We start from the raw sequence: 19,814 nt of genomic DNA on the forward strand, positions 1-19,814 counted from the left end.
TTGTTTACTCCCGCTCCTCTGCTCCTGAAACCCAGGTCCCGCCGGAAAACATGGTTCTTGGCAGTCCCGGTCTTCTTTCCACTTTCTTCCACAGAGATCTCATCGATGTCCACACTTTTAAAACTCACCTGGCAGGGAACGGAGCGAGGCTTTTCCTGCTCCGAGGAATCGGAAACCTGCGGCCAAGGCCGAAGGCCCAGAGGCGTTCAGTAGATCCCACTTTCTCAACGGGGCTGCAGACAGCACCGACGGAAGGAGAGTTCCGGGCTTCTGGGCTAGGTGTACTCTGGAACTTTCTTCCCCCTGCCGTCTGCCCAAGTGTGAATACTCGCCGAGCGGAACCCGAGCCCCTGCGCACAGGTTCCAGCCACATCGGCCAGTGGGCGGGGCTCATCTCACTTCCCTCCCGGGGTGTGCGGCCCTCCGCCCGCAGGCGGCACGCGCCGGGGAAGCGGAACCCGGGCGCGCGCGCCCCTGCTTCTGGCCGGGCTCGGGGCGCGGTGCACCACCGGCTCGACCCCCTGCCGGGCATGGCGGAGCGGGACGATTCCGAGCCCACCCCGGGCTGCAGCGGTCTGGGCCCGGGCGGCGTTGGCGGCGTTGGAGTTGGCGGCAGCGGCGGCGGCGGCGCCCACCCATGGGCTCCGGAGGACGCCTGGATGGGCACCCACCCAAAGGTCAGAGGGCGCGAGAGAAGCCGGGCGCCGATCCTGGCCCCTTCCCTAGAGGGACCCTCGGCCCTCGCCTCCCTGCGGGGCCGAGTCGCCGAGTTTGCGCGCGAACCTCCGAGAAGGGGACCCGCGTGCACAGTGCCCGTGGCGGGCAGTCTTGGTTTTGTTTGCTTAACTGAGTTGAACTATTGTTCTGACACCCCCGCCCCTCCCCGCCCCGGCCCCGGACACACACCCACCCAAGCCTTTCCAGAGCTGGACAATAAACCAGCGCCTATCCAGGCAGAGCCCAGTAAGAACCGTTCCACCAGTTTCTGAGTTTTGCTGTGTGGGGCCCCTTCTGGGCATGGCCTCATTTAACCCTCGCAGTAACCAAGTAACCGCAGCACCCACAGCAAAACAAACAAACAAACAACAACAACAACAACAAACTGCTTGCGGGCCTTGGTTAGCTTAAAAACATCAAGGTTCAGGCACAGCCGTGTTTGCACTTGGCCTTGAGTCCAGAATGTGCGTTTGTGATTTAGCTAAGGGCGATTTCCTGATTTTTCTCATTTCTTGTCCAGTTTGAATAGATTCTTCCCCAAAGCAGAACTCCTCAATATTTGGGTGTTTTTGTTTGTTTGTTTTTGTTTTTTTGGTAAAGCACAAAGAATATGTAGCCTTTGCTTGCTTCTGCTGGGCAATTGCCTTGGACCAGTCCTGTCCCAAGCAATGAATGGACAATGAATGGAGATGCGGGTTTTGTCGGAATCTCAGAGACTGGCCTCGTTATTTCAGTACAATTACAATCTTCTGCTGGGAAGCAGTATTTTACAGATCATTATCTAAAAACAGTCCAGAAAAGAAAAATTTCGAAGATGTAAATCTGAAGAGTTAATCCCTTTTCATGTTCTCTTTCTTGATTTTATTCTCCTTCCCTATCTCCTTACTCTCTGTCAAGGTGAGAAAAACAAGCATGAACATGTTATTCGGTGTCATTAAAAGAAGAACCATAACACCGTTTACTAGCATGAACCGGGGAGTTCTGCCTGAGACTTTGAGTAGACTGCTTGAGTTTGGAGACCCTGTTAGGTCACCAGCTCTGTGGGTTTTTTTGGTGGGGGGGGGGGGTTGGTTTTTTCTTTTGGAGGTTTTAAAATCTAATTTTTCCTCAGTTTCCTCATCTGTAAAATAGAGAGAAGAATTTACCTTAGAGGTTTGTTACAGGATTAAATCAGTTACTATTTGTAAAGCACTTGACATATAGTAAGCACTATATAACATATGTAAAATATATAGCATGCAACATTAATTTTGTATTATTCTCATGGTTAGAAATCCTCAGTGTTTCTTTATGAATAAAATGCAAACTTTTAGCCTGGCTGTCAAGACCTTGTGACCTGTTTTCCAATTACCAATTACAGTGTCATTTTCAAGCACGTTTGAGGTGTGAGGAGGACAGCCAATAATACCACTGTTCTCCTGCACCTGCCCATACTTATGATGAAGCTTGTGGGAGAGTATGACTGCAGATCTGTACCCGTGCCAGTCTGCCGATGCCTCACCTCTGCATTAGGCCTGCTTACCACTGAGTCATTGGGATAGCTGGAAAACCTCAGACTTCCCTTACAGGGGTAGTCCACTGAAGAATGTTCTCCAGTGCTGACCAGCAAGTCAGAAAGAAGACAGGAGTAGTATTTTAGTGGACTTTCTTCATAGGCAAACAGAGACCATGGAAATAGTGGCTCTCACTAACGTGCTACAGCAGAAATCCTATTAAAAGATGTCTGTACTCCTGGCAGATAGATTTCTTATTGGCCTTTGAATATGTGTGGCCTCTTCCCACCTATGTGTGATTACTCACATTGTTACCCTGCCTTCACTATTTACTCAAATCATATCTGCCTTTCAGGGCCCAATCTGTATCCCATTCTGCCATGAAACATCCACCATCCAATCCATCTGAGTAGAGCTCCTCTGACATGTTGTCTCTTATTTTTTATTTCACATGCTGATTTTTAATCACTGTCATGGGTTGTTATTTGCCTAATAATTTCAAGTGTTCATGGGTTTACCTTAACAATTGCAAGTTTTTTAGAGATGGGGATCAGGTACTAATTGCTTTCTAATTCCCACTGTACCTAGAAGAGAGTCTTCTACCTTTTATATATATTTAATAAGTAGTTGTTGATTGGGTAAATGAAAATATTAAGAGATTCTTCCTTCTCTGACAATTACATTTTGATTTCCAGTATTTAGAAATGATGGAATTAGATATAGGAGATGCCAGCCAAGTTTATATAGCATTCTTGGTTTACCTGGACCTCATGGAGAGTAAGTTATTTGTTTTATTGTTTTGTTGTTGGGGCTATGGTGGGGGGACGAGGAGTTGGGTTGGGATATGGCATTTAAGCATTTTCTGTTAATTTTGTCAGTTTTGTAATTTCTTCATTTACATTGGGAATTACTGGATAACAGAAAATACTAGAAAAGTAAAGAGAAGATAACATTATGGGTGATGTCTGCTCAGTGGAGTATTAGGTAGAAATTTAGAATTTTATCTTTTATTTTTGATAAATTATTGTCCATTCAATGATGCACTTTCAGGTAAAAGTTGGCATGAAGTAAACTGTGTTGGATTACCAGATCTTCAGCTTATCTGCCTCGTCGGTACTGAGATAGAAGGAGAAGGATTACAGACTGTGGTGCCTACACCCATCAGTGCTTCCCTCAGCCATAACAGGTGGGCAGGTAATTTTGGTCTTTAACAGGTTAGTTCCTTTCCACTAGGAATCATTAAATTCAAGGTAATAATATATTTTTAAAGGAAAATAGGTTACTGGGATCATAGCTTTACTCTTGGTTATTTGAGGAATAAGTTAAATATGAGCATTTAACAAGTATTTAACACTTAGTGTATTCTTAGTACTTTTTCAGAGAAGGAATATGTAAGATAGAAATACTATCCTAAAGGTACCAGAAAATGTTTTCATTCTTATATGGAGGCAAGACCATTACACTTCAACACAGGTATTTTAAGAGGTACTGTAATAATTGATACAAATTATATTTGCTATAAATGTTGGTGAAGAGTGTTCCTACCATGCAAGTTGAAATGAAAGGAAATCTCATGAAGTTCATGGGATCTTTTTAAAAAAATCTTTGCTACACAGAATTGGATTAAACGTATCTTTATTTCATGACACATTCTCTAAATCAACCTCACAAAACAAAATTAGATTCTTGGCAGTAACTATATCTAACTGAACGGGACTCCTCCTTCTTTACTTCCACTGTCCTGAGGTAATCATCCTGATCCTATATCCATCGGGAATTTTTTTATTTTAGATCTTTTTTACTTTATAAAGAGCATATAATCTTTTGACACTGACTTTCTATACTCAATATTATATCGCTGAGATTTATCCATTGTTGCATGTTTGGTTTTCGCTGCCGTATCACATTCCATCTTGCGATTGTACCCTAGTTTTCACATCCACTTGCCTGTTAATGGAGAGGTGCTAATGTTCGACTTTAGGGTATAATTTCAAATTATTTTCCAAAGTGGTTGCTTCACTGTACTTTCCACCTGCAGTGTAAGCAACACCTCCTGGAGTTGTATTGTTTCTGACATTTCAAATTGTCAGATTTTAAAGTTTTTGTCAGTTGAATGGGTTATCTCATGGTGGGTCTTAATTTGTATTTTTCCTGATCTCTGATGTATTGAACATCTCTTTATGTATTTATCATTTCCTCTCTTGAGAAATTCCCATTGATATCCTTTGCCAATTGGATTGTTTGCAGTTTTCTCACTGACTCATAGGAGTTCTTTATATATTCTTGACGATAGTCCTTTTGGTTGTGTTTCCCAGTTCTTAAATCTGTTTTCAGGTATTTTTTGATAAATAACAGTTCTTGGTTTGACTGTAAGCATATTCATACATTTTTTACAATCAGTGTCTTTGTGTCTAGGTTAAGAAATATTTTCTATCTAAAAAAAATCACCCAAATTTTCACTAAGAGTTTTGAAGTTTCATGTGGATAACCATTTTTTTCCTACTTAAGTTTGCTGAATAGTCTCCCCTTTCCGCATCATCTGACATATCACCTCTGTCATTTTCCAAAGCTCCATCTATGCATTGACTTGTTTCTGGGCTCTCTTCATACTCCACTAGTCAGTGTATTTGTCCTTATGCCACTAGCACATTTTCTTAATTCCTGCTTCAGAAGAAGTCCTGATATTCCTGGCGTCTAGCTACCAAGTCTCCCTTTCTGCTTTTCTTCTTTAGCAGCTGTAGCACGAAGCCTCTAAGATGACTTCTTGGACTCTGGCCTCCTAGTAGTCCTACCCTTGTGTCATTCCCCTTCCTTGACTGTGGTCTGTACTCGCTGACTTGCTTTTAACAAATAAAATTAGACATTGATGGATGTTACTTCTAAGATGACATTACAAAAGACTATGGCTTCTGTCTTGGACAGTCTCTCTCACTTTCTTTTTCTGAGGGAAGCCAGCTGCCCTGTGGACTGTCATTTAGAAAGGCAGGAAACAGAGGAATAAAAGTAACTATTGATGGAGAGATGGGGAGGGCTGGATTCCACAAAATAGTTGAAAAGATTAATATTGAGCTAGAGGAAGAGGATCTCAACTTCAGAGGTTGTGAGGCAGGAAAAAAGGACAGGTGAAAACATGGTTATATTTGGGTGGGTATATGCGTTTACAAGAGGGCAGAGTACCTTAAATTCCAACATAAAGGGCTTTGATGAATACCTTTGTTTTTCTTGTTCACTGTGATTGACATAAAAGAGCACTGGACTGAGCCTTAAGACCTGGGTTCTGGTCTTGGCACTGACACTTAACATTTTGTTTGATCATTGACGACACACCTAATTTCTCTGGGTTTCAGTTTCTTTGTCCTTCAGTGAGGGATTTAGATTGTCAGTGGATAATATGTAAGATCCTTTCCAAATCAAAGCTACCATAATTGGCTATTTTCATTAGTGTATTCTATAAAACTATATTAAACTAATTTTTAGATTTCTATTAATATTTTGTCACAATTTTGTATAATTCATTATAAGAATTTTTTTTTCATTATGAGAATTTTTTTTCAATATTATCAGGCTATGAGAGGGTATTTACTGTGAGATTTTTCTCTGTTTCAGAATCACAAATAGTTGATGGAGTTGACATCAAATTTGATCACTGGTACTTTCTGTTTTTTGCTAGCATGATTTCCAAGCCGCTCTATGTCTAAAAGACTTGATAATTCATTCATTAAAACTCCCCCTAGGTGTCTTTTAGTTACTGCAACAAATATCCTACTAGTTTACTATTATTGTTTGCTATTTGTTTGAACAAGGAACCACCATTGGGAATTAACCCGAATTTAGTCCTAAAAATTAAAATCAATAGTCTATTTGAATCAAAATGATTTTCATAAGTCTAGAGGTACAATCTGAGTCCTGTTACTTTCTAGTTTTTTCCAACTAGTGATTATTGATTTTCTAGCTTTATTACATAAAGCTTGTTTTCCTCTTTAAATAGAATTAGTTGGGAGGATAATTTAGTAAGCCATTTTTACCCTCTTGGATTTAATAACTCAGATGGCTTAAGCCTTTGTATTTGGTTTTTATATAAATATTCATAATTACATTATGCAGTAGAATAGTAATGTAGAAAATAGCACAAATGAGGCCCAATATCCGCTAGATTTATTATGCCTTTTGTGACATAAAATTTTCTCAATTCAAAGTATACAAATAACTTTTTAACAAATAAAGATTTTGTGTGTGTGTGTATGAGTGTGTGTTTGATTTCATTCCTCAGTCTTTAACAGGAGTGATATTTTTAGATAATAGGCATACTTTTATCTATTTTTACCTCCATGCATATTTTGTAATAAAGTGTTGTATATCTAACAGTAATGCTGTGATTTCAGACATTTGTTGTTAATATAGGAATTTTCCTTCATTAGTAACTCAAAGAAAATGGTTAACTTTGAATCTTTGGTAACCTTGCATAGGGAAGAAATTCATGTCCTAAAAGTATTTGGGTAGGACCTTGTGAGGGTAGCTCACTACAAATATATATATATATATATATAGAGAGAGAGAGAGAGAGAGAGAGAGAGAGAGAGAGAGGCTCATATAAAAATAAAATGTTTTATATAAGAAAGCTAACTACTTACTTTATTCAATAATAAATCATCTATAAAAATAAATCACTGTGTTCACTTTTAAACAGCATTTTTGTCAGGTAATATTGTTGAGGCTTTTTAGTTTTTACTTACCAAATATTTGCTGAGTGACTATTATGTGTTAGGCAGTGATCTAAGTGCTGGGGATACCATGTTGATCAAGACAGTTCCCTTTTTGGTATAAATGACATATGACATTATATTAGGTTTCAGGTGTACGTATAATGATTTGGTATTTGTATATATTGTGAAATGATCATCACAAGAAGCTTAGTTAAGATCTGTCACCATACATAGTTACAGAATTTGTTTTATTGTGATAACATTTAAGATCTACTTTCTTAGTCACTTTCAAATATGCAGTACAGTGTTATTAACTCTAGTTGCCATGCTGTACATTATGTTGCCATAATTTACTTATATTATAACTGGAAGTTTCTGCCTTTTAACTCCTTTAATCCATTTTACCCACTCCCTGCCCCCTGCCTCTGACAATCACTGATCTGTTCTCTGTATCTGAAATTTTTTTTTAACTTTCCAGATATAAACGGGATCATATAGTATTTTAGACAGCCTCTTGAAAATAGTGTTCAAGCACTAAATGTTGGTTTGGAAAATAAGTTTTATTTCATTTTTAGTAATTGTTGGATGGGATCTAATAAAAACAGAATTCTTCTTTGTTCGAGACTTAATGAACTGTAATTTGGGACTGCCTCCACTTATTTTATTGTTAGGTAATTGAATAACAGGGATAATGGAGTACTGATAAGTACTTTATAGAAGGTTGTAGCAGGACTCAAAGGAAAGACGGGAAAAACTTCCTGTAGGTGGTAAGAGACCATGTTTTAGCAGGACAACTGCAAGGAGTTAAGCATGATTGCCTGCTTGTAAGCATGGTGTCTAGATCAGAGCTGGTGCTTTATGATGTTGGGTAAGGCAACTAATGAATAAATGAGAAAATAGGGAAGGATGGGAAATGAGGTGGGTAAGTTTACTTAGATCATGAAGGCCATCACTGTTTTCAGTGCTTTGCTATTAAAAATTATACTATAATGAATAGCCTTGGAAGTATATCTTTGTTCTCATGCACGACAGTTTCTCTAAGGTGGAAATCTTGAGGTGAAATGTCTGGGACTTCAAGCATTTCCACTTCCTCTATACTGGTTATTACTGAATTGCTCTTCTAAAGGTTGTCAGTTTAAAGTTTCATAATATGTAAGTTTTCATAGAGTAGAGGAAGAGATTTACTGACATACACCTGACAAAGATTAATTGATAGTACATAAATAACTTCTGCGACTCAAGGAAAAACAACCTAACAAAAAACATGGATAGAAACAGGCAGTTCACAGAAAAGGAATTCAAATGGCTCAAATCCGTTTATAATCAGGGCAATAGAAATATAAAATGTGCTCATTCGTGGTTTGTCTTAACTATGCAGAAGCTTTTCAGACAGGTTAACATTGTTATTGTGTGAGAAAAAGAAGGTATTAGTTTATGGGGGAATCTTTGAATAGGACTACAACTAGCTCAGAGAGTACCTTTGAGTGAATTAGAAGGAGACATACAAAAAAAGTCTCTTCCCCAGAGTTGAGGGCTTGGTAAACAGCGTAAGCCGGATTTCAGACCCACTTGTACCAGGCTGTCTTGTGCAAGGCACAATCTGTGCAGTATACACAATTCCCTGCCCCTGAAGCATGTCTGTTGAGTCCTGGCTTTCCACAAAGAACACTAAAAATTGTTGCTGTGTGGATGGTGTCACTGAAAGGCTTTAGGCAGGGGAGTGATACTGTAGATGATTCCATGTGGTTTTAAGAGTATTTTGCCTTTGTAGACAATGTTACAGTATTTCAAAGTACATTCCTTAGTGTACTCTCATTTCATCAGCACTAAAATTCTGAATGGTTTATAGGGTACTTCTCTTATCTACTTTCACATTAGATAGAAGAGCTGAGGTTAAAAATTTATCCTACTGTTTCCAAAAAATTATACAGGATTAAGTGAGTTATATCAAAGTCTCATAGTAGATAACAAAATCTCATAGCTATTAGAATTCTGTTTCTTTCTATTTCTATTGGTGTTTTAAAAATCATTTTGTATTGAACTATAGTTAACGTACAGTATTATTTAAGTTTCAGGGGTACGACATAGTGATTTGAGAGTTGTATACATTACAAAATGTTCAAAATAAGTGTAGTTACCATGTGTCACCATACAAGTAATTATAATTAACTATAATCTCTATGTTGTACTTTTCATCCCCATGATTTATTTATTTTATTACTGGAAGTTTGTACCTCTTAACCCCCTTCACCTATTTCACCCATCCCCCTACCTCCCTCTGCCTGGCAACCACCAGTTTGATCTCTATTTATAAGTCTATTTCTGGGTTTATGTTTGTTTGTTGTTTTGTTTTTTAGATTCCACATTTCCAAGGGAAATCATGGTATTTATCTTTTTCTGGCTTATTTCACTTACCTTAATATCTTCTAGGTTCACCCATATTATGAATACCAAGATTTTATTCTTTTTTATGGCCGAATAATATTCCATCATATATACATACGTATATATGTGTATACACATATATATACATATACATATATACATACATACACACACACACACACACATATATATATACACATATACATATATACATACACACACACACACACACACACACACACACTCCCCACATCATTATCCATTTATCTATTGGTGGAGACTTGGGTTGCCTCCATATCTTGGGTGTTAAAAATAATGCTGTATTAAGCATAGGGGTGCATATATCTTTTCAAATTAGTATTTTCATTTTCTTTGGGTAAATACCCAGTAGAGGAATTACTGAATCATATGGTATTTCTATTTTTAGTTTTTTGAGGAACTTCTGCACTGTCTTCCATACTAGCTGCACCAATTTACATTCCTACGGGCAGTGCACAAGGATTCCCTTTTCCCCACATCCTTGCCAACATGTTGTTTCTTGTCTTAAATCATTTTTTTTTTTAAGATTTTACTTATTTACTTGACAGACAGAGATCACAAGTAGGCAGAGAGGCAGGCAGAGAGAGAGGGGAAGAAGCTGGCTCCCCGCTGAGCAGAGAGCCCGATGCGGGGCTCGATCCCAGGATCCTGGGATCAGAGGCAGAGGCTTTAACCCACTGAGCCACCAGGCACCCCTTGTCTTAAATCTTTTATTATAATATAAAAACAGATAGAGAAAACCACACAATAAAAATGTATAGATTGAGTTATATGGTAAATATCTTGAAGCCTAGTAACCACCATCAAGTCAAGAAATAGAACTTTTCCGGTTATCCCCAAACCCCTTCCATGTGCTTTGTTCCAAGCATATGCCTCTGTTTCCCTGTTTCTCTTTTCCTTAAAGTAGCTGTTAGTCATACTTTTATAGTAAAAATTTCCATGTGTTTATTTGTGATTTAGTTGTGTCTTTTTAAAAAAGATTTTATTTATTTGAGGGGTGCCTGGGTGGCTCAGTTGGTTAAGAGTCTGCCTTACGCTCAGGTCATGATCCCAGGGTCCTGGGGTTGAGTCCTGCATCAGGCTCCTTGCTTGGCATGGCAGGGAGCCTGCTTCTCCCTTTACCCTCTGCCTCTCCCCTCTGCTCATGCAGTCTGTCTCTCTCTCATGCTCTCTCTCAAATAAATAAATAAAATCTTAAAAAAGAAAGATCTTATTTATTTGAGAGAAAGAGAAAGAGAGAGCACAAACAGGGAGTAGGGGAGAGAGAGAGAGAGAAGAAACTCCCCGCTGAGCAGGGAGCCTGACATTGGGCTCAATCCTAGGACCCTGGGATCATGATCTGAGCCAAAGGCAGACACTTAACTGACTAAGCCACCCAGGCACCCGAGTGTGCCTTTTTTTGTTAAGTCAGGCTTATTGAGGTTAAAGTTATATAGTAAAAATCACTTATTTTAGGGATATAGGCAGGTGAGTTTTTAATGAATCTATATAGTCATGTAACCAATACACAGTTCCCCCAAAACTCCCTCATGCTCCTCTGTCATCAGTTCCTATAGTTTTGTCTTTTCCAGAGTGTATTAGCAATAGAATCATAGCCTTCGTGTCATGCTTCTACCCCTTACCATGATGCTTCGGAGAGTTTTCGGTGTTGTTGCATAGATCATGCCCTTCTCTATCGCTGACTAGTAGTCCGTCGTGTGCGTTTGCCACAGTTTGTTTAACCAGTCACCACTGGTTGGACGTTTGGATTGTTTCTGGTTTTTGGCTTTTATGGATGGAAGCTATAAACATTCATTTTAGGTCTTTGTGTACACAAGTGCCTTCAGTTCTCCTGAGTGAATATTTAGACACTGAATAGCTAACTAGTTCATAGGATAAATGTATTTTTAACTTTATAAGAAACTGCCACACTGTTTTCCAAAGCTGCTTTGCTATTTTCTGTACCTACCAGCAAAGTATAGAAGTTCTTTTTTTTTTTTTTTAAGATTTTATTTATTTATTTGACAGAGATCACAAGTAGGCAGAGAGGCAGGCAGAGAGAGGAAGGGGAGCAGGCTCCCTGCTGAGCAGAGAGCCTGACCCGGGGCTTGATCCCAGGACCCTGGGATCATGACCTGAGCCGAAGGCAGAGGCTTTAACCCACTGAGCCACCCAGGCGCCCCAAAGTATAGAAGTTCTAATTGCTGCACAACTCAGCAACATTTTAAATGGTCAATTTATTTAATTTCAGTCATTCAGTTAAATATGTAGGGATATCTCATTGTGTCTTTAAATTTGTATTTCCCTAATGACTAATGACGTTGAACAACTTTTCATGTATCTATTTGCCACCTGTACCTCTTCTTTGGTCAAGTATCAGTTCAAATCTATTGCTTGTATTTTAAAGATTATGTTGTGTTCTTAATAAATTGCAAGAGTTCTTTATGTGTTCTAGATACAATTCCTTGATCACATATTCTTTTTAAAATATTTTCTTCCAGTCTGTGACTTGTCTTAATTTCTTTGGAGGAACAGGTTTTAATTTTGGTTGATTTTCAATTTATCATTTTTTCTTTTACGGTTTGTAGTTTTTGTGTTCTGTGTAAGAAATGTGTGCTTAACCCACAGTCATAAAATTTGCTCCTACATTTGCTTTTCAAAGTTTTGCTTTTTCTTTCTTGTTTTTCCTTTAGGTCTGTGATTAATTTGAGTTGAATTTTGTGTATGGTGTAAGCCACGAGGGTCAAGATTCTTTTTTTCTTTTTGCAAATGCATGTCCATTTGTTCCAGCATAATTTAATTGCTGCAGCACCTGTGCTGGAAATCACTTGACCATTTGTGTACGTCTATCTCTGGACTGTCTAGTCTATATTCTTGATCTGTATGTCTGTCCTGTTGTCTGTGTCATACTGTCTTGATTACTATAACTTTGTAGGAAGACTTGAAATCAGGTAGTGTAAGTCCTCCAACTTTGTTCTTTTTCAAAGTTGTTTTTGGGGAGGCTATACTAGGTCCTTTTATTTTCCATATACAATTTAAAATAAGCTTTATCTCTACAAATAATTTTTAGAGTTATTTGTGTCTCAAGAATTTTGCCCATTAAAACTTTTTTTTTGGTATCTTATAAATGTCCATTAATCTGCACTAGAGATTGGCAAACCTTTTCTGTAAAGCTCTGGATAGCTAAGATTTTTGGTGTTGCAGGCTATTTTGTCTCTGTCATAACTCAGCTCGGCCATGTTACTGTGAAAGCAGCCATACACAGTATAGAAACACATGGGTGTGGCTGTGTTCTTATAACTTTATTTATAAAAAATAGAGGGCAATTCAGATTTGACTCACAGACCAGTAGTCTCTAACCCCTGATGTATGGCTTCTGCCTCTATCCCTTTGTTTTCCTGTTAAAGAACCTGGGCCGTGTAACCTACATACTCTCCCTTACTCTGGGTCTGCCAACTGCTCATTCACGGTGCATTGCAACATGTTTCTCTGTCCTCTGCCTTTTCTGCAAATTGGCAGCTAAAACCAGAGGGTTGGTAGATTTAATTTGATCACAGTAGTAAGACCATCATATAGCTGGTGGTCTGTTCTTTGATCAATAGGCATATAATGTCTCTGTGTAATCTTGGTAACTATTGATACTTAATGCCTAGCATTTCCTGGTGATTTTAACCTTTGTTACCACTATTGTTCTGCCTCATGATTCCAGTTCACCTCCCTTGGACTGCAGCATAGATGCATAGTATTAGTATTAGGGCTTTGGTCATATATTGTTCCCAGGACCTCTTGGTGCTCACTTCCCCCTTTGACTCTCAGGAAAGCATGGTGGAAAGTGAGTGGATGAGAATGATAATATATTACAGGGAATATTAATTTTATATTAAAACATAACCTGCCAACTTTGGTACTTCATTGTTAGAAAGAAATTATTTGTCACACAGTGCACAATCTACCTGAACATACCAGTAGTAAATCTGTGCTGCTTAATATATGGGGGGGTGTGTGTGTGTGTGTGTGTGTGTGTGTGTGTGTGTGTGTGTTTTAATGCTCTGTATCCTTCAAAAACATTAAATAACATTTTTATTATTAGGGAATCAGGGTAGTATACAAACATCAGAGCCAGAGAAATTAGTAATTTGCTGGGGCTGAAAGCTCATGTTATTTAAAAAGACATACAGCATGTAAAGTGTAGTAGCTGTCTCCTTTATTCAAGTCCTGACTTTTGGAGTCTGTTGTTTGTAAAACTGGACTAAACTCTTTCCTTTGCGTAGGTAACTACTACTTAGCCATAAAATATTTCCCCAGTGACGACAATAAATAATCTCCTTGTGTCTTTCAAAGTCACTTCAGTAGCTGTCTTGCTGTTTGACTGCTGACTGGCTGAGTAGCATATATATTCACATGGCTTATTTTTCCATTATTTATTTTATGGTGTATATATATTTGCTGACTCCTTCTAGTCAGCCTGTAACGATTTATCTGTGTAAATTTCTAAGAATGCCTAAACAGTTTTTGTATCCATTTCCTACGTGTTTTTCTAGGCATTGGACTTGATTTAATTTACATAGTTTCTGGCAAAAGTGCAGGATGAATGTGTATTTGGATGGAAGTGAGTGAAGGCATTACTTTGAGCAAAAGGATGCTTTGTGATGTGATATCTGTAAAGCAGTTATACATAATATATGTTCATAGTTAAAACACTTGGACATATATTTCAGATCTCAGAAGATCTTGTGTCTAATCATCCATTGTGAAAATATTGATTTAATACTAATTGCTGATCTACAGTGGGAGAATAGATTGGTAAAGAGCCCATATATGACTATCTAGTAGGAAAGTTATGCTGATGGAGTAGGAGGTTGTTTGTGTTTCTTGAAGGGAAGGACACATCTCCTTTTTCTCTCATCTAAAAATACTTCTGAAAGCTCATGTAAAATGATTTTTAGCTTACATTTTAAAATACTATATTAAATTATATATTTGGTTGGTATATGCATATGGAAAGTACTCAAGATTATTTCTTACTAAAGTGAATCTAGGAATCCATGTAGCAAGTTTGGTAAATGACTGTAAATGTTATGAGTACAGTTTGCCCAGACACAGCAATGGTATAAAATCATATTAATAAATTCATTGAGGTCAAAGAGATCTGATGAATTTAAAGATGAGACAACCAGAGGAATCCTAATGAAAGCCAGAGGACTTTTTCAGTGCTAGGGTAGCAAATGAAGTCAAATTTATGTTCAGGTAGTTTAATTAGCTTCTTTTTGGTCATTGATATTTGTTGAATATCCCTAAATGGGAGAAGTATATCATAACAAAATTAGGATAGGTTTCTGTAATAGTAGTATAGGTAGTTATAAATAGGAAAATATCTTGAGTAACTCACACAAGGACAAATAGCAAATTATGAGGAAAAGTTTTTTTTCTGTGTGTGTGTGTTTTTTTTAAGTAACCTCTGTGTCCAGTATGGGGCTTGAACTCACAACCCTGACGTCAAGAGTCACATGCTCTACTGCCTGAGCCAGCCAGTAGTTTTTCTGTTTTTTTAACTATGAGGTTTTTTTCTTCCAGTAGAACCCATGTCATCTCTCAATTTCATTGTCAATTTAGTTTCTTCAGTAATATGTGAAAGATGTGCTGAAAACTAAAACCACAGTTACTATATTTTAAGTTTATCTGTGTTTATAGATGTTATAAGTCTCAAAACAAAGCGAGTGAAGTGTTTTGTGCAATTATGAAATCCATGCACAGTTAAGATACTGTTTTTTTTGAAATGATCTATAAATCTCTTGTGTTACAAAGGATCATAATCTCTTGCTTAGTAATAGGAATAAATCTTTCATCCTTTTGAGACCTGACTAAATTAGAAACAGTCCTCTCCTCTTGGTGCCAGAGGGTAGTGGCTAGCTTGTGTGAGGATGGAACCTCTCCAGCGGCTGTTTATCCCCCCACTCCCACAAATGAGTAGCATTTATTTTGACTTATGGTGATTGATAACCTCTCTAAAATGGGCACCCTCAGCCTTTTTATCTGAGAGAAAATTTTTTCTGAATGTTCTCTTTCTTAGCATCTTCCATCTGACTATTACTCTAGAAACTTAGAAAAAGCCTTCAATATTCTGTATGCCAGGTTGGTCACCTGCTAGTTTGGCAGCCATAGGCCAACAATCTAGGAACTTCAGTCATTTGGTTTCATGATCCTACAGTTAAGGCTAATTTATGTGGTAAGAGAAGTGAAAACAGTTCATTACACATAGAAATGAGTATCAGAGCCAAAGTTAGGATTCCTAGTCTGTGATTTCTTTTTTTAATTTAAGTTTTTCAGTGAATATACAGTATAATACTGGTTTCAGGAGTAGAATTCAGTGATTCGTCACTTACATGCAACACTCAGTGCTCATCACAAGTGCCCTCCTTAGTGCCCATCACCCATCTAGCCCATCCACCAGCCACCTCCCTCCAGCAGCCCTGTTTGTTTTCTGTCATTAAGAGTCACTTATGGCAGGTTGCCTGGGTGGCTCAGTTGGTCATGATCCCAGGGTCCTGGGATCGAGTCCCACATGGGGCTCCTTGCTCAGTGGGGAGCCTGCTTTTCCTTCTGCCTGCTGCTCCCCCTGCTTGTGCTCTCACTCCCTTTCTCTAACAAATAAAATCTTAAAAAAAAAAAAAGAGTCACTTATGGCTCTTCTCTCCTTTTTTCTTTTCCTCCTTTCCATATGTTCCTCTGTTTTCTTTCTTAAATTCCACATATGAGTCTAATTTTTAAAATCTGATGCCCAGCTTATTAAGCCATATTAACCTGTCTCCCACACCATTGTTTTCAAAAGAATATGCTTTCCCTTCTTCCTACATCGAATCAAAAACCCTGCAGTTCTTTTTTCTTTGTCAGAATTAATGTAGCTTTTAAATATTCTGTTTGAAAGCTATTAATAGTAATTTTCCCTTTTTAAAGAACATGATTACTTTAAAAATAATTAGCTGTTCATGTGTTATCACAGCAGTAAGCCAGATAATAAAAATGGACTAATTGTTTATCTTTAAATGTTATATCACTGTTCTTATAGGGAAAAGAAAAAGACCCCATATTTTAAAACACTGAGGGGTGTAGGGAAAATTAAAATTTTATTTATTGTTCTTACACCAAAATAATATGCCTTTCAGGAAAAATGTTAAAAATGTATATAATTATACTTTTTTTAAAGCATTAAATATAATGGATATAAATATAATTATAGACTATCTAGAGGCAAAATAGAAGCATGTTTTAGTTTTAGAGGTAGATAAAAAGGCAAATTGCAGATTACCCCAGTATTTTCTAGGTTTCCTGTTCATTTATTGGGTGGCTGTTGTGTACTGGACTTAAGGGACTGGACTTACAAAGCATCACAGTTCTTGCCCCCATGATGCTCACAGTCTAGAGCTGAGACAGCCATTTATGTCCAGTGTGGTAAATGGAGTGCGAGGTAGGTATAGGGCACTGAGGAAGACTGCAGAGGGGAAGATCCGACCTTGGCTGGTAGCATGGGAGGTAGGGAAGACTGAAAAAGGTTCCTGCAGGACAAGTTGCTTGAAATATCTGTAGGTGTTCCATATGGAATGGGGATGGGAATGGATGTTCCTGAAAGAAGTAATACCAAGAGCAAGGTATTGAGAACTGAGAGAGCCTGAAAACTGCAAATTTGTTCATTATGTCTGGGTATTAGTCATGGCAAGGGGAGTACCTGCATGCAACTGGTAAGAAAACCCTAGAACGGGATGTGCGTGTGTGTGCACTGCGTGCATGCGTGCATAAGAAAGAGAGAGAGAGATGGGAACAGGAGAACGAGGAATAAGAGAGGGAAGAAGAGACAGACATGGAATATGAGGCAAGTAACTGCTGTCCCCATAGGCAGTAGTAGACAAGGAGAAGCAGAATGGATTAAGGAATTAAAAGGTAAGAGAAAGAGGAAAAGTTTTGCTCCTTGGATGTCTTTGAGGGACACAGGCATCCTGAAACAAAGGTGGGGAAATTATGTGAATGAGAAGAGTAGGAATCATAATGCTTGTGTCCATTTTCTCTAAAGACTCCGATTAAAATACGCACATCTGAGAATCTAGGAAATGATGAGCTATTAGTGCAAAAGCATAACTTAGGGATTTGAGGGGGTTAAGCCATCTCCAGCACTTGCCATTTGTCTCCTTCCTTTGCTGAACATTTTCAGGTTTCTAGCTTCTAAATGTTAAAAGTTCGCTAGATCTCTGAGCTTTTTCTGTTCTTCATAGTCCCTAGACAGCCTCATCTGGTTTCATGGTTTTAAATATCAGCGATATATTGAGGACCCCCACATTTTTTTCTCTACCTCAGCCTCTCCTTGAACCTAAGACTCCTATTTGACTGCCTATTTGACCTCTCCACTAGAATCTAAAAGGTATCTCTAACATGTCCAAAAAGAACTCTTGATTTGCACCCTAAACTGGTCCTTCTGCGGTTTCCCCCATGTTCATCAGTGGCAACTCTATTCATTTTGAAACTCGGGCCAAAACCCTTGGGGTCATTTTCTGTATAGGAAGACTTTACTTTTGAGAATAATTTTGCGTTCACGGAACAATTGAGCAGATCGTACAAAGATTTCCCACACAAGCCCCAGCCCAACACTGTTTTTAGTGTTGATTAGTGTTATTATTAACGTCTTGAATTAGTGTGGTGCATTTGTTATAATTAATGAACCAATATTGATACAGTATTTTAACTAAAGCCTGTAGTTTACATTAAGATTCATTCTTTATGGTATAGTCTATTGATTTTAACAGGTTTATAATGTCATGTATCCACCATGACATACAGAATAGTTTCACTACCCTAAAAAGCCCCTATGCCCCATGTATTCATCCCTTTGCCCCTACCCCGAACCCCCAGCATCCCCTAACTTTTAACTTTCTGTATGGTTTTGCCTTTTCCAGAATGTTGTATAGTTGACATCGTACAATGTGTAGCCTTGGCTTCTTCCACTTAGCAATGTGTATCCTTATCACTGTGCATTGTTAGTTTTTTGAGTTTTAGCTATGCTAATAGGTGCATAAGCAGTATCTCATTTTTTTAAATTTGCTGTTTCCTAATGACATATGATGTTGAGCATCTTTTCATATGTTTATGTACCATCTGTATATCTTCTTCAGTGAGGTGACTGTTCAGATCTTTTGCCCATTTTTTAATTTGTGCTGGTTTTTTTTTTTTTTTTTTTTTTTTTTTTTTTTTTTATGGTTTTTTTTTTTTTGGTTCTATTTTTTTTTTTTAGTTGGGTTTTTTTTCAAATTTTTTTCCCATTTTTTAATTTTTTTTTTTTTTTTTTTTTTTTTTTTCATTTTTTTGTGCTTTAAAGGTTTATATATTTTGGGTACAAGTCCTTTTATCAAGTATGTGTTTTGCAAATATTTTCTCCCTCACTGTGGGTTGTCTTTTTATTCTCGTATTAATGTCCTTTGCAGAACAGAAGTTTTTAATTTTAATGGAGTCCAACTAAATTTTTTCTTTTGTGGATCACACTTTTGGTGTTGTATCTAAAAACTCCGGAGTGGGGGGTGCCTGGGTGGCTCATTTGTTAAGCGACTGCCTTATGCCCAGGTCATGGTCCCAGAGTCCTGGGATCAAGCCCCGCATTGGGCTCCCTGCTCTACGGGAAGCCTGCTTCTCCCTCTCCAACTCCCCCTGCTTGTGTTCCCTCTCTCTCTGTGTCTGTCTCTGTCAAATAAATAAATAAAATCTCTAACAAAAGAATAATAAAAATAAAAAATAAAAACTCATCACCAAATCCAAGGTCACTTAGATTCTTTCCTATGTTATCTTCTAAAAGTTTTATGATTTAGTGTTTTACATTTAGATCTATGATCATCTTTGAGTTAATTTTGGTGAAAAGTGTAAGGAATGTGTCTAGATTCATTTTTTTTTTTAATGTTTATATTTGTTTTTTCCAGCACCATTTGTTGAAAAGACTGTTCTCTCTCTGTTGACCCACTTTTGCTCCTTTGTCAAAGATCAGTTGACTCTTTTTGTGTGGGTCAGTTTGGGACTCTCTGCTCTAGTCCATTAACCTATTTGTCTGTTCCTTCAGCAGTACCACATGGTCTTAATTACTATAGCTTTGTAAGTCTGGAAGTCGGATATAGTCAGTCCTTTTACTTTGTTCTTCTCCCTTGTTGTGTTATTCTGGGTCTTTTGCCTTTCCATATAAACTTTAGAATCAGTCTGTCCATATCCACAAAATAACTTGTTAGAGCTTTGTTTAGGATTGTGTTTTAATCTGTAGATCTTATTGGGAAGAATTGGCATCGTAACAATATTGAGCCTTCCTATCCAGGATCATGAACTGTCTTTCTATTTATTGAGATTTTCTTTGATTTTTTTCATCAGAGTTTTTTAGTTTTCCTTTTACAGATCCTGTGTGTATTTTTGTTAGGTTTATGCCTAAATATTTCATTTTTTTATGTAAATGTAAATGGTGTTGTTTTTTTTTTTTTTT

At 37.9% G+C, this 19,814-nt stretch overlaps 1 protein-coding gene across 1 annotated transcript in view; it reads left to right on the plus strand.

Moving 5' to 3' along the window:
• The first annotated feature begins 525 nt into the window (after nucleotides 1-525).
• Nucleotides 526-19,814, plus strand: part of LOC111150793 (tRNA splicing endonuclease subunit 15) — a 33,760-nt gene continuing 14,471 nt past the window's right edge. Inside the window, exons 1-3 of the mRNA XM_022508395.1 lie at nucleotides 526-677; nucleotides 2,906-2,987; nucleotides 3,261-3,396. Coding sequence (XP_022364103.1) covers nucleotides 531-677; nucleotides 2,906-2,987; nucleotides 3,261-3,396 — 365 coding nt within the window. The 5' untranslated portion in view covers nucleotides 526-530. The remainder of the gene's footprint in view (nucleotides 678-2,905; nucleotides 2,988-3,260; nucleotides 3,397-19,814) is intronic.

The sequence above is a fragment of the Enhydra lutris genome, unplaced genomic scaffold (genome assembly GCF_002288905.1).
Source record: "Enhydra lutris kenyoni isolate GAN:26980312 unplaced genomic scaffold, ASM228890v2 scaffoldscaffold24, whole genome shotgun sequence".
In the NCBI taxonomy this organism is placed as follows: domain Eukaryota; kingdom Metazoa; phylum Chordata; class Mammalia; order Carnivora; family Mustelidae; genus Enhydra; species Enhydra lutris.